Below are 15,513 nucleotides of genomic sequence, written 5' to 3' on the forward strand. Positions count from 1 at the left end.
ACCTCCTTTTGATGCACACACTTTTTGAGATGTACAGCTAAAGATTTTTTTTAATATAATAAATCTAAGTCACTGAAGCAGGTAGCAACTGTGATGAATTGCTATTTGAATTATACCAGACAATAAATATTTGGGCTGAAAGTGAATGTTTTAAAATGTTAATTATTTTTCATCTGTGAAACCAGTTTTGATATGGTTTGTGATGATCTTCTCCCACTACTCTTCAAAGCTGGAATCAAACTTAAAAAGCAACAAAAAATCCACCACTATTTGTTTTAGTTATTGAATTCTTTTGTATAAGTAAGCCAATACAATGTAAGGTGTGGGTTATGCAGCTTCAGCAGGGCTGCATGCAGAGATCCAAACACATGCAACAGATTGCAGGATTGGGGTTTAAGTCCAGTAGGAGATGCATTGCTGATAGAGAGTCCCCAAGAGTGTACAGACCCAGAAGAAAAATGTACCATAAGTTCTGCATGATATATTTAAAACAGCCAAAAATGATGAAGGGATCCATAAAAGATACAGTACAGCCCACAATATTAATACATTAGCAGAGCCCTTTAAATCGGTGTAGCTGTCTCCCTTCTTCTTGGATATGAACAGTAACTTTGCAACAATACCAGTCTCTGCCTGCCTGAACAGCAGCTGTTCTGATTCACTTATGAAACACTGATCAATGGTAGAGTAGCATATGGCAGTATGCGTTTGGGTCATTGAGAGAATCCATTCAAAGAAATATTTGTGGGTTAATTGTAATTTTATAATTTGAATGGAAATAAATAGCTGACAGCTTCCATTATCTTTACTCACTAAAAAGGCTTAAACTGTGCGTTAGTCTGATTTTATAACAGTGAGGGGAGTGGCAAGGTTCCTTACATTCGAGATGGGGATGGTATCACTCTGTCCTTGCCTGATTCTTGGAGCAGGGCAGAAGGATGAACTGAAAAGGGGAGTGATGGAGAAAGGAGGAAACTCAAAGGAGAGGAAAGTTGAAATTCATTTGCCAGAATGAGTGTAGAAAGGAGACCACAAGTGTATTTATTTGGGAGTATTCCCAGGGATCATCAATACTCATCCTACCGCAGCCTGGCTCCTGATTTGCCTGTGGCTCCAAACATATTCCCTGTCAGTGATGGTAGATAGTGGAAAAGTGTCTCTCTAAGTGACAAGGACAGATCTGGCACTGCCAGTTCACTTTAAGTCATGTAGATAATACATTGTATGTCTCCCCTGTGAGCTGTAACTCCTCACTAGTTTCGCTCCTGTGGTCCTGTGTAGAGGAGGAAGACATTATTCTGTGTTCCACAGACCTCTGCTACCCTTCACTGCATCGGAATAGTTTTCAGTAAAACTATTATTGACAGAACAAAATTACTCTTTCAGCCAATGTTAATTAGATGATTTTATGCTCTCACTAACCATTTGGAAACGGGGGCACATTTATTTATATAAGCATCCTCTGAAATGTTCAGTAGGCTGCGAGTGTGCGAAGGTTTTTTTATTTTTATTTTTTTTTTGTGGTTTAATAATAATTCAGCTCAAGTTCATGTGGTGTTAGAATTAAATTAACTTGTACCAGACTGTTTTCACATTCTCAAACAATGAAGGCTTCTAAGAACAGTGGGTTGTTTATTAGCTGACCAGAGAGAAAGGGGAAATAGTGGATCCATGTCACTGGGTCTGCCATTGAGAACTGTAGTGACATAGGAAGCAGCTTGTACAGTTATCAAGACTGCTAATTTTTCCTTGATTCATTATTTATACTGTATTCCAAGAGAAATTGCTCTCTGGCAGAGGTGGGGGAAACAGCTATCATGAAGCGTGGCTCAGCTAAAATTGCAGTTGTCTTAACTGTTTACTATCACTGTAGTATAATCATGGGGAATCATACCTGTCTTTGTCTGCTTTGAATACAGGTGGTGCTTCCAACATTTATTTTGGAGAAAAGATCTCTGCTGGAGATGTATGCAAATTTCATGGCGCATCCAGACCTGTTTTTGTCAATTGCAGCTGGAGCCACTCCTGAGGAAAGAATTATTTGCTTTGTGGAGTATTATCTAACAGCCTTTCATGAAGGTCGAAAGGGAGCAGTTGCCAAGAAACCCTATAATCCAATAATTGGTGAATCATTTCATTGCTCATGGGATGTGCCTAAAGACAAAGTGAAATCATTCAGAACTAACAGTGCCTCTGTAGTTTCTAAGGACCAAACCAAGGAATTTGGCCAGGACCAATCAGAGTGCTACAAGCTGAGGTTTGTAGCTGAACAAGTATCCCATCACCCACCAGTATCATGCTTTTACTGTGAATGCAAGGAGAAGAGAATGTGTGTGAACGCCCATGTATGGACCAAAAGCAAGTTCATGGGAATGTCAATAGGTGTTTCTATGGTAGGTGAAGGTAAGAAATATGCTTTGCTTTATTTTTGGGAGGGTGTTAGTGTCAACATCCCACAGAAAATCATAGATGAAGGTTTTTTTTGTTTTTTGTTTTTTTTAACTCCAGTAAGGTTAAAAAAAACAACAACCCTGCATCTTAATCTTGCTATTTGTTGCTTTCATTAATTTTAGATTTAAAATAATGGAACTTGTGTTTGAGAATATTGTCCAGTTTTTATTTAGTTTTAGTATACATATATCTTGTATAATATATGTACCTTTATTTTTATAAGACTTATTAAAATCTACAGTTTAGAAATTGTCACATTGTACTTGCTAAAATATAATGAACAGCTTTACTTAAGTACCTTACAGTAACAATTGTATCAGCTAAACAAATAATCGTCTTTAGAGTTAGTATCTAATTCAGTATCGGAAACTATTGTAAACTATTTTCAGAAGAATATAGAATAATTATATATTTTCAGTTAAGCCTTTTCATCTGCTTTTACCTGGGTTCTGTTAGATGAAGAAATACATTTTAAATAAGTCTTACTCGGCTATAGTACCTTTTCAGTCTTTCTGGCAAGTCATACAGATGGGGCCACCATCACATTGTATTGTTGGTTTGCAATAGAACCAACATATTTGCCTGTTCAGTGATAAATCCATTGATCAAAATGATTAATAAATATAGAAAACATTATCAAATTATAAGTCATTTATGTATGCTCTGGGTTGACAAGTACGACTTGGATCATTATCATCATTAATGTGGAATCTCCGTAACTGAAGGTTTTTAAGGACAGGTTAGACAAACACCTGCCAGGGATCGTCTAATCAATACTTAGTCCTGCCTTAGTGCAGGGGGCTGGACTAGATGATCTATCGAGATCCCTTCCAGTCCTAAATGTCTATGATTCTATGAATTATTTAAACAAAAAATATGTATTGCAGCATCTTGGTGAATCCTCTTACTACTCAAGATTATTCTGTTTGTACAGCGCTTAGCATAATGGGGTCCTGGATCACAACTAGAGCTCCTGGGCACTACAGTACTACAAATAAATAATGTTGTCTACATGTATTTTCTAGTGTTTTGTCCCAGATAAATTTAAAATTTTGGTCCTAGTTAACCGCCAAGTAGAGGGATAAGGAGAACTAATAACAAATAATTGTTTTTTCTCATCACTGCATTAGGTAAGTATTGCTGAGATATTAAGAAATGTACTAACAAGGTAGATGCAGGTAGTGATGGACTTTGGTAAGTGATTGTCCAAAGAAATTATTAACTAGTGACTTCACAGCTACAATAGGAGTAGCAAAGTGTCAGTGAAATAAAGAACAAAATCAAATAATAGAAAAGTGGTACAATAACCTCTTTCCTAATGTTAATACTTTTCAGTTGTTTAGTTATTGCAAAATGGAACAGTCTTGAAACAAATGTTACTGCTTTTAAGACTCTTGGAGTCTAAATCCTACAATAATACTCCTGTTTCACATTTTTTTTTTCTGTTTCATGCCATGTGATACTATTAGGTTGACCAGATAGTAAGTGTGAAAATTCGAGACAGAGGCTGGGGGTAATAGGTGCCTATGGAAGAAAAAGCTCCAAAAATCGGGACTGTCCCTATAAAATCAGGACATGTGGTCACCCTAGATACTACATCAGACACATTGCTTTTTACATTGCAACATATAGGGTAATGGGAGTCAGGTTTCCAATAGCTCGGTAATGGGGTGAAGTAGGGTGGGAGGGTGTGAGTTACTAGAACCAATGGATCTTCAGTGACTTTATTTCTTCATTTTTTCCTTCTGTTATAAATTATTTTTCATAGTGAAAGGGGAGTGTTCAATGAAACTTCAGGCTTGTCTATATGGGGATGCTCAGGAAAATTAATCTGAATTAATTAAAGGTATGACGGTGAAGTGGCTTAGTTAAACTGCATTAAACCCCTGTGTGGAGAGACACTCATTCAGAATTAAAATGGCCTTGAAGTGAATTAAGCTAAACCAAATTAAGGCCATTTTAATTTGCCGGGGTTTAATGCACAGGGGTTTAATACAGTTTAACTAACTGCTTTAAATTCACACCTCTGAGTTAATTCGGATTAACTTTCCTGAGTGTCAGTGTGTAGGCATACCCTTCATTTCTGAATTAAATACTAATGAAAACACCTGTGATAAATCATACACTAGGTCAGAAGATTTAACCTACTTGCTATCAGCGCACAGGGTGCTCTCAGGATTTGGGGTGGCTGGCAGGGGGACTGTTGAAATCTCCCAGAAGTTCCAGACTTACAACATTAGGAGGCCACCTGATGTGCTGAGATACTACTGAGCCCACCTGTTATGCTAATTTGGGCACCCTTTTTACCTGTCTTGCTGAGTCAGGCTATTAAACCTGCAGAACAAAACAGACAAGGAGATCAGTTCTGGGAAGGCTCATCTTAAGGGTCTTGTCACAGCACTCAGGTGTCCACCTCCCTTGGAGTGCAGACCCAAAGATATATTATGAAATTTGCCTCCTCCCTCAATGTGGAGGAAGGTATGCACAACTTCTTGCCCCCGCATCCCCAGTTAGAAATTACAGAAACTGGGTTTAATAATAAACCAGACAAATTTTATTAACTATAAAAGGCAGATTTTAAGTGGTAAAAGGGGTAACAAACAAAACAAATCAGATTACTAAGCAAATGAAATAAAAAATGTAAACTAATCTAGTTTCACTAAGGAAAATGGTTACAAATAGTATTTCTCACCCTAGATATTGTTGCAGGCAGGTTGCAAAGTTTCTGTGGTTCAGAGTTCCAGTTATATTCCTTTTTCAGACTGGACCCCTGTCTCAGTCTGGACTCCCCCCCGCCTTCCCTTCAGGGGGCTTTTGCAGTCTTTCTTCTTGGGCAGACAGGTCATGGAGAGGAGGAGTCCTGGTTGCCTTCCTCCCTATGCTTAAATAGGATTTACATAAGGTGGGAATCCCTTGTTTCCCAAACTTGACCTCCCTTCCCTTCCAGTGGAAAGTTACAAGAAGTCCCAGGTAATGTTTAGTATCAGTTGACAAGACCACCTGACTCTGTAGGATTACAGCGTCCATGAGTCCCTTTCTGCAGTCCATTATACCCGCTGATGGGCCATGAGCTCTGTCTGGCTTTTCTATTGTACCTGAAGTGTTAGCAGTGGGCTTCACCCAAAGTAAAATAGCTGAAATACGGATACATAGTCATTATCTATTTCAGATAGTGCACTAGACAGTTGAAATAATTTTGCTGTACTTCAAGATTCAGACAGTTGTACAGTAGATAGCAAACATAATCTTGCTATATTTAACAGAACAATTGTATTTCATCCTGTAACTATGTTATGACCTGTGCGTTGAAGAACACATAAAACCAGGATGTATTTAACAGCCTTGTTTCTGAGCACGTAGTGACTGTTTTTGTTGGTGACTGCCGAGAGATTTGTTGCACTGCTGGTGCCTATTTGCATAGTGTATAATGAATTCTTGGAACTAGATTGTGTCAGGAATACATCAATAATGTTCCCGTGGTTATTGTGAAACCTCTTCCCTGCAGTTCATCACAATAATAATGTTGTGGGGGGCAAGGGTGTTTCATTACTTTTTTTAAAACAAGAATAAGTCTGTATGTTAAAGAAGAAGAATATGGAAATACAGAAGCTTCTTTATGAATTTAAATAATTGTGAGGTTTAATGACATAAGATCCCTTCATACAAATGCTGTAGATCAGTATTTTGACTCTACAACATCCAGTCTGGAGATGACAAAGGCCATCCAGTGTTGTGGTGGTGTTTTTTTTTTTTTTGTCTTGTTTCTTTGTTCCATGTAAATATCAACCAGATGAGTCAAACACATGGAGTGATAGAAATCAGCATGCAAGAGGTGATGTTGTTGGAAATCCATATGCACAGTTGCTTTCTGTCATATCCCATCATCTCTGAATGTGGTTTACAAGTGAAATGAGGTGTCTCAGCTTTCACCTAGAAAGTGCTTTACCTGATGAAACCATTGTACAGTGTAGCCAGTTTAGCAGTTTCCTTACTTAAGAGGTCATTCTGAATGAGAGTAGCAGGGGTGCACTGCAAATAAAAATTGATGTTTCCACAATGCCACGCTCTGGTGGTTAATAACTGATGTTTTAATGGAAAGAAAAAAAAAGGATGTGTTGAAATAGAATGGCATTGGGATTTAAATTTACAAGGATAGGGGGAGCAAAAGTAACCATTTCTTACATTATACAGTTTTATATGTTGCAAAGAGCCACCAAAACAGACATTGCGGTGGGCAGAAAATCTTTGCATGGTTTAGTGAAAAGGAAATGTTTAATACATGTCTAGCATAGAACCATTGAGGTTCCTTTCTTACTGTGATGTATTGTTTTGTTGCAAGACAGCAAAATTCATGAAGATGCAGAATTCATAGCCCTGTGAATTAGGTTTAACGGTTAATTTTACAAAGAATATCGAGTTGAAACTTTTGTTGTGGGTTGTAGGTTTCTTTGTTTTACGTTATCAGATGGCTGTTAACTTTTAAAAAAACGGTGTGTATATTTTTAGATGATAACTTTAAAAATTGGAAAGGAAGCATTAAAACTTGGGAAGGATTTGGTACAAGGGATGTTACACCTTTTTCTGAGGGAATGCGGCTAATAGGAGTGAATGAATAATCTGTTGTGGGTTTTGCAGCTCATGGAATGCATATCTCCGTGGGAGCAAATTACTCTTAATTTAGCAGGATGGTGGGGCTTTTATAGTTAAATGTTTCAGACAGCTGGAGTTAGCTTAAAAATTAGTAGTAGTTTAGCAGTAGTAGTAGTAATTTTGTATTTACAATATATTTTATCCAAGGATTTCAGAGCTCTTTCCTTTTTCCATCTAGCCCAATATCCTGTTTTTTGACAGTGGTCATGGCCAGTCCTTCAAAGGGAAGGAACAGAACAGGGCAATTTTTGAGTGATCCATTCCCTGTCATCCAGTCCCGGCTTCTGGCAGTCAGAATCTTAGGGACGCCCCGGACAAGGGTTGTGTCTCTGACCATTTTGGCTAATTGCCATTGATGGACCTATCCTCCATTAACTTATCTAATTCTTTCTTGAACCCAGTTATACTTCTGCCCTTCACAACATCTCGTGGCAATGAGTTCCACAGGTTGACTGTGTGTTGTGTTTGTTTTAAATTTGTTGTCTGTTAACTTCATCAGGTGACCCATATTTCTTGTGTTATGTAAAGGGGTAAATAACACCACCTTATTCACTTTCTCCACACCATTCATGATCTTATAGACCTCTCTCAGATCTCCTCTTAGTTGTCTCTTTTCTAAATTGAACTATCCCACTCTTGTTAATCTCTCCTCATATGGAAGCTGTTCCATACCCTAATCATTTTTGTTGGCCTTCTCTGTGCTTTTTCCAATTCTAATATATTTTAGATAGAGCTCCTCAAGGATTGTCAAACAAACAATGTAGCACAAATGATTTAAACACTCATGAGACCATAGGAGTGAGATTCTAGTGTGCCACTATTTCATGATTTCACTGTGTGAATCATTGAAGCTGTTGATGTACTGCAGTCATCTATGCCTTAATCAGAACAAACGTTTAGTCCCCGTCGAACAGATGTGATGAATAACACAGATGAAGTGTGAGGAGCCTCTTACATTAGGAAACTGCTCTAGGCCATCGATGACCCTGAATGATTTGTTGTTCATATTGATCCCTGAACAAACAGAGGAAAGCATTAAACTGCACATGTCTCTTCTGCAGTTAATTATTGCACTATTGACCTAACATCTCATTTGTGTATTTCATCAATACATATTGTAGGAAAATCAGTTCACAAAGTACATACAGCATCAGAAGGGGATTTGCAGGAGAGGGACTCAAGGGCTGGAAGAGACATCAAGAGGTCATGTAGTCCATCTTCCCCCCCCCCCACTCCCACCCCATACTGAGGATCAAGCATACCTAGACTATCCCTGACAGGTGTTTTTCTAACCTGTTTTTTAAAAAAATCTACCTTGCTACCGATTTTGGTGATGACTTCTTGTCCTTTGGTAGATGTGGAGAATAATTGATCACTGTCCTCTTTATAACAGCCTTTAATGTATTTAGTGTGCTTTTTAAACCTTTCCTCATAGGTCAAATTTCCTAAACCTTTTATCATTTTTGTAGCTCTCCTCTGGACTCTTTCCACTTTGTCCACATCCACCCAAAACTGGACATTACTCTAACACAGGCCTCAACAGTGCCAAGTACAATGGGACAATTGTCTCTTGTGTCTTACATACAACACTCCTGTTAATACATCCCAAATTGATATTAGCCTTGTTTTGCACTGCATCACGTTGTTGGCTCATATTCAATTTGGGATCCAGTATATCCCCAAGATCCTTTTCAGCAGTACTGCCACCTAGCTAGTTGTTACCCATTTTGTATTTGTGCATTGAATTTTTACTTCCTAAGTGAAGTACTTCGCATTTGATTGAATTTCATCTTGTTGATTTCAGACCAGTTCTCCAATTTGTTAAGGTCATTTTAAATTCTAATCCTATCCTTCAAAGGAGTTGCAACCTCTCCCAGCTTGGTGTCATCTGCAGATTTTATAAGCATACTCTCCACTCCATATCCAAGTCAGTAGTGAAAATATTAACTAGTGCTGGACCCAGGATAGACTCCTGTGTGATCCCAGTAGATATATCCTCCTTCCAGTTTGATAGCAAACTATTGATAACTGCTGAGAATGGTTTTTCAACCAGTTGTGCACCCACTTTATAGTAATTTCATCTAGATATTCCTAGATTGTAGTCACCCAAAAATATATAGTATCCAGGTCACTTACACGTCCTTCCTGTGCTCCTTTTCTACTCTTGCAGTTAATGGGCTAATTAGCTCCTTAGCGCTCCCCAGCCCAGGCTGACCTAGTAATTAGCCACTCCTTCCCCCAGTCAGGCCCTCTCCAGGGGAACTAATTGGATTTGCAGTGACCAGAGTGCTGGTTCAGTTGCTGGTTCTCAGTGCTCTGTCAGAGTCCTTTTGTAGGAAGTTGTTTGTTCTGCATGGGGTTGTTTAGATAAAGGTTAAGAGACTGTCTCTCAGGTTTTATCATATCCAGGAATCTCATAGCACTCAAGTAACAGTTCTGGAGAGAGGTGCCTGGCTCAATGCCAACAAAAATTCCTGAGGTTTCCATGTGATCTCCCGAACTTTCATTTTGTCCTCTCATCAGCCCTGGGTTATTGGTGATGGTTGATTGTGCGCGTCAGCAGCCAGGAAATGTGCACACATACTGATCTGGGATTATCCCAATCAGATTCTAAAATGGCTACACAGAAAGCTCTTAGTACCGTGATGACTAACAATGTTATCTCCCTAAAGAAGAGCTGTCCCTAGGCAATCACTCATATGAGAATTTACATTGACACTATCATAGTTAAAATCTTCCCCATGGAAAAGTGGGCAGTCAGGATGTGTTACATTCATCCTCAGATCAGAGTTTGCGTCAAACTGCTGGGTCTCCTGGCTTTCTGTATAGGGCTAATCCCAGAGACCAGCCTATGCAAGAGGAAACTGCAGCAGTTCAGACTGAAATTGTGGAACCATTCTCAGGAAGCAGTGAACCATCAGTATTATGTATTTTTATTCCCATGTCACAGTTCTGCCAATGGAACAACTGCACTGGTGAGGGCTGGAGAACCAAGCTGTAGCAGATCCTGCTCTTAGAAAAGAAATTGACCTACATCAGTTTAATGCTATTCACTTTGCATTTCTTCTTTTGTGATATGTGCAAAGGAGATTTAGGGTAAAATTTTCAAAAGGGACTTAACTGCTTTTGAAATTTTTACCCTTCAACTCCATGGATAGAGTGTCTGAGAACTGTTCTTATAAGTGGCTTCAGGTTTGTATTTCCCAAACTTCTTATTTATTTGTATTCATAATTGTAGCTTCTGCTTCTTTTTAAAAAAGGGAACAGAAAGCAAAGCAGTGGGCTACCTGTATCAGCTGCATTAATACTTCTGAGACTAATAAATCCCTCCCTCTTCTTCCCCAACACTCATTTATTTTGCTTTTATTAGCCAGTGTAAGACTGAAGTAGCTGCATTAAGAAGTGACAGACTAACATGATGTGCAGAAAGCTAGTTATTCTCTGCTCACGAAATGGCTAGTCTTATACAATATTTTAAATTCCAGCTCTTTACTGATGGTATTTTCTAGCATGGATACCATTATGGATACTGTCATCAATGGGTGGTACTAAAAATAGCTAGTGTAAATTTTTAAGGACTGAAATTAGTCTACAATGCAGGGAATAGACGTGAAGCAGAACTGTAAGCTAATAATCCTGAAGAAGACTGTACTTGTGCTCAGCACAGCAGACTGAAAGTCCAAATAGGGAGAGGCCCTTTGCAGAATGGATGAACTGTGAAATGCATATGATTGCGTAAGAGAATTATAAAACAGGCATTTCTGAGTGATGGTCATCTTACTGAAAGTACACTTATATTGGGAGCTGAGACCACTTCTCCTTCTGCATTAATACAGTATGTGTTTCGAGGGATGTATGCCAAAAAAATTAGTAGATAAGAGCAAAATTTAAGCTACCATGTATTTTTCCTTATTTGTTTGCAGCCTTGTAATTTGAAAACCATCTCTTGGGTGGTGTGAAAAGGGGATAAAGAAAGATATCTTTCAAAATGCATCAGTGAAAGTATCTTTTTATTTTAAAGTAGCCACCACAGAGTGCTCAGGTACGTCCGTGCAATAACTAATTAGTGTCAAACTTTGGGACAGGACTTCTGCAGGACTGTTGTACACAGTGTGATAATCTTTGCCAGTTGGTGGGGTGGGATCGAACCTAATGGCAAAAAAAAGTGTTTGTAAATAAAGCCACTTGCCTGTACAAGGGGGGAGGAGAGAGAGAGAGAGAGAGAGAGACTAAGGCCCAGATCTTCAAAGTTTTTTAGGTGTCTGTTTCCAATGGAAGTTAGGCACCTAAATACCATTGAGAACCTGGGCCTAAATTGCCCATGTTTGGACTCTTATGGGGACAAAAAATAACGGAGGCACTATCACCTGTTGTATATGAGGCTCTGGCTAATAAAATACCTTTCATTGGTTTACCCTGAAACAGTTTCTCCAATTAAGCAGAATCTGATGAAAATGGGAAGCCAGCCTGGAGTTTTTCAAGTAGTCAAAGAAAATTATGGAAGATACATTAAGTATGGTTTAAAAATTAAAATGATAATATGTCTGTAAAATTTAAGCTTTTTTTTTTTGGTTAAGAATGAAATGCTTTAATGCTGATTTACTGGTCATATGTTGGTTTGTGTTTATGCTGCAGCTTAGGCATGTAATTCTTCAGCAATAAGGCTGTCACTAGTAGGAGGTACAGGAATGTCAATTGCCACGTTGGAGTACCACATTTTAAATAATGCTATAGCAGAACTCCTTCTTTTAATCTGAATCGTTTAGGTACAGGAATGTCAATTGCCATTACGTGGCACATTTTCAGCGTGGTAGTGGTGGTTTCTTCCCATGTAAACTTTCCTGTAGTCGTTCTAAGCAAAGTATGTACTTCAGCTTTTTTGTAACGGGGTGTTCCTGCACACATGCAAACAATGGGTATGTCTACACAGCAAAAAAAAACCCAGCTACTGGCCCATGCCAGCCAACTCAGGCTTGTGGGGCTCAGGCTGCCAGGCTGTTCTATTGCTGTGTAGACTTCCAGGCTTAGGCTGGAGCCTGAGCTCTGGGACCCTCCCACCCTTCAGGGTCCTAGAGCCTGGGGTCCAGCCCAAGCCCTGAAGTCTACATAGCAATGAAGCAGCCCCACAGCCCGAGCCAGCTGGCACATACCAGCCACAATTTTTATTTTGTTGTGTAGACACACCCAATGAGGCTTGCCCACCATCCCTCTCCCCCCCCACCCCCCCAAAAAAAGGGTTCACACGCAGCTTGCTTGTTAAGTGTGTTCATTCTTACTTTCCATACTGTCAGTATTTATTCATGGTGGTGCTGAGATTACAGCATGCAAAATGGAAACTTTTGACCATCCAATGTGATGGGTTAAAAATAGTTTCCTCCATCGCTCTGCTGTGCTTGTGCTGTTGCATTGTCCCACCTTCCATACATCTTCCAGGTCATTTGTGTCAGACTCGCTTAGGGAAGTAGAGGTGTTGGCTGTTTCATCATTGGCAGGTTGAGCGTACAGAAGTAACAAGAGCAGCTCCAGAGAGCAATGATGGTTTGCTAGAGACATTTACATGCCTCAGGGAACACTTCCAGGCTTGAAGTGACTAAACTCCTTATTCTGCCTAGTCCGATGGGTTGGAGTACCACATTTTAAATAATGCTATAGCAGAACTCCTTCTTTTAATCTGAATCGTTTAGGTTTGTCTTTATATCCTGTACTGATAATATATTTTTATATTTGCAAAAATAAAATACTAATTTAATTTTATGTTGTGAACTTTCCCCAATACTGTGAGGAAAATGGCTAATACTAATACAGTTCCATAGCTAAACACAGAATTCATAGAATCTCAGGGTTGGAAGGGACCACAGCAGGTCATCTAGTCCAACCCCCTGCTCAAAGCAGGACCAACCCCAATTTTTGCCCCAGATCCCTAAATGGCCTCCTCAAGGATTGAACTCACAACCGTGGGTTTAGCAGGCCAATGTTCAAACCACTGAGCTATCCCTCCCACAAACAGATATTGTAAAGGTTTTTCCATCCAATTTGCATTAAAATTGTTATTTGATGGTCAGAGATCCTCTGAATTCTAAGAATGTAGTGGTGTGCTGGGTTATTTTTTTAAAATCTCTGTTGCAAAGTTTTTTTTTTTTTTTTTTTTTTTTCCAAAGCCACCATTTTGGCTCCTAGGAAGCTATTAAAATGAAAAATAAAAGAAGCATTAAAATCAAAGTCGATAAACTAACTTTGTTTTTGATGACTGACCTTTCCTAAGATGAATTGCTAAGGGTATTTGGTGAGACAAGGTGGGTGAGATAATATCTCTTATTGGACCAAAGCTATTTGGTATTGCAGAATTTATGTGCAGTGTATGCAGCATGTATTTGTATTGTTCACAATTTGCTGTACTTTACAAATGTCCTTTGTTTTGAAAACCCACCCACAGTGATGATGGGACAGAACCACTCAAAGTGGTGGTAGAGGCTCAGGGCTTGTCTACACTAACCGTACTGCAGTGGTACAGCTGCAGCACTTAATGAAGACGCTACCTATGCTGCTGGGAGAATTTCTCCTGTCAGTGTAGATACTCTTTCCCCCTCCCCCCCAACCAACAGGCGGTATCTATATTGGTGAGAGAAGCCCTCCCGCCCTCTCTATACTGGGTGCTAGGTCGGTATACCTATGTCGCTGAGGGGTGGGTAGTGTGGACCAAGCCTCAGATGCAGAGATCCTCTGATTTGGCAGGGAGCAGCACCCAGCTTCCTTAGCTAGCTGTGAAGATTCCTGCACCCTGCTGCTGCTGGCTCTCGCTGTGGCCAGATGGATTCAAAGTGCTGCTCCGGCTGCCACAGACAAGTCACACATGCAGCAAAGAGTAGAGCAAACTAGTGCAGCGGGGTGGGATCAGGTGGCACCAGGTAGGATCCCAAGGAGAACTGAAGGGAACTTCACTGCACACAGGCTTCTCCTGGGGAGAGGTTGAGAGAGAGAATAAACCACATGTGGCAGATGTTTGGTTATGTCAATGTCCTGATGGAAGGCATTCAAATACTACAGCGATGAGGACAGCATAAGACCCCATATAGAAAAGAATCAAATCAAAGGGGAGAGCAGAGTTGAGAGGACTGGCAGGAGGTGGTGGCAGGGGTGAATGTGTTCTGTACGTGGGCTAGTGTGCATTCTATTACTGGATGCGGGGCTTAGAAAGAATGCATGGGAGAAAGTCTCTGATATTGAGAGAGCAAAGTTCTAGGTGACTTCCTTCCGCAGACCACTCTCCTTAGGGCTCTTTGTCCCAAAAGGGCTTTTTTTTTTTATGGGGATAAAGAGAACTACAAAGTATTGCAGACTTACTGAGTTGGTTCTTATGAGATTTTTTTTTTCTTGGTCTTACCAGTTTGTACTTATGTTTTATTGATAACCTGTGTTATCAGCAAATGCAATTATCCTGTATCATTTTGAAGTATCACTTGGTTAAAATTCAGAACTGAAGGCATGCCTTTTTATGTTTGAGTAGATTTCTTCTGAGGAAGGTTTACTGGTAGAGGCACTCTGACTTCATGGTGAGGGTCTCCTATTACTTTGACTGCGGGAATGACCGTTTGCTGGTAATAATTGGCCAGTGGCTGCATGTTTTCATCAATACATTAGTATCATTTCACTTTCCAACCTTTTTCTCCTAGGTGTTCTTTACTTAATGGAACATGAGGAAGAATATGTGTTCACACTGCCTAGTGCCTATGCACGTTCTATACTTACCATTCCGTGGGTGGAGCTTGGAGGTAAAGTCAGTATTAACTGTGCCAAGACTGGCTATTCTGCTACTGTCACATTCCACACCAAGCCTTTCTATGGAGGAAAAGTTCACAGGTATTGAAACTGCTGTCTGTCGGGTTGCTTCCTTTTGTAGTGTATGTTAGTGTACTTGAAAACTTTTTCAGTGTTCTGTATTTATTACTGTAAAATTGTATGGTGTGTTTGTGTGTAATTAATATGCAAAAGCCAAATTGAATTTATAAAGTGTTTTATCATGTGTTTTAAAAAATAAAACAAAACCTTCCTGTATCTGCCAGCACCTCATTCCAGAGTGTGCTCCTTCTGCTGGTTCTCAAACCAGTTCAGCAGCATCCAAGGTGGTTTATGTGAGGTAATCACCTATCCCATAAATGCTTTTCCATTTAAGAAAATTGTTTAAAATGTGATTTGTAGGTTTGAAAAAACAAATATAGCTACTTTGAATCTGGGACCTTTCACATCAGTATGTAACAATGTTAAGGTTCTGGGGGATCAGATTTTGAGCTTTAAAATCTGGATGTATTTTTAACACAATGTTACATGTATCTCCAGTCCACTACAGCAAACAAATTCTGAGTTAGCACTGAAAACCCAGACTGATGCATATTTTTAACTCAAGCCACAGCTATG

General features: G+C 39.5%; 1 protein-coding gene across 1 annotated transcript in view; it reads left to right on the top strand.

The window, feature by feature from the left end:
- OSBPL10 (oxysterol binding protein like 10) overlaps positions 1-15,513 on the top strand; it is a 187,436-nt gene that overhangs the window by 159,709 nt on the left and 12,214 nt on the right. Inside the window, exons 8-9 of the mRNA XM_007054979.4 lie at positions 1,920-2,403; positions 14,772-14,958. Of these exons, the coding sequence (XP_007055041.3) occupies positions 1,920-2,403; positions 14,772-14,958 (671 nt within the window). The remainder of the gene's footprint in view (positions 1-1,919; positions 2,404-14,771; positions 14,959-15,513) is intronic.

This window comes from Chelonia mydas, chromosome 2 (genome assembly GCF_015237465.2).
Source record: "Chelonia mydas isolate rCheMyd1 chromosome 2, rCheMyd1.pri.v2, whole genome shotgun sequence".
NCBI classification, from domain to species: Eukaryota; Metazoa; Chordata; order Testudines; family Cheloniidae; genus Chelonia; species Chelonia mydas.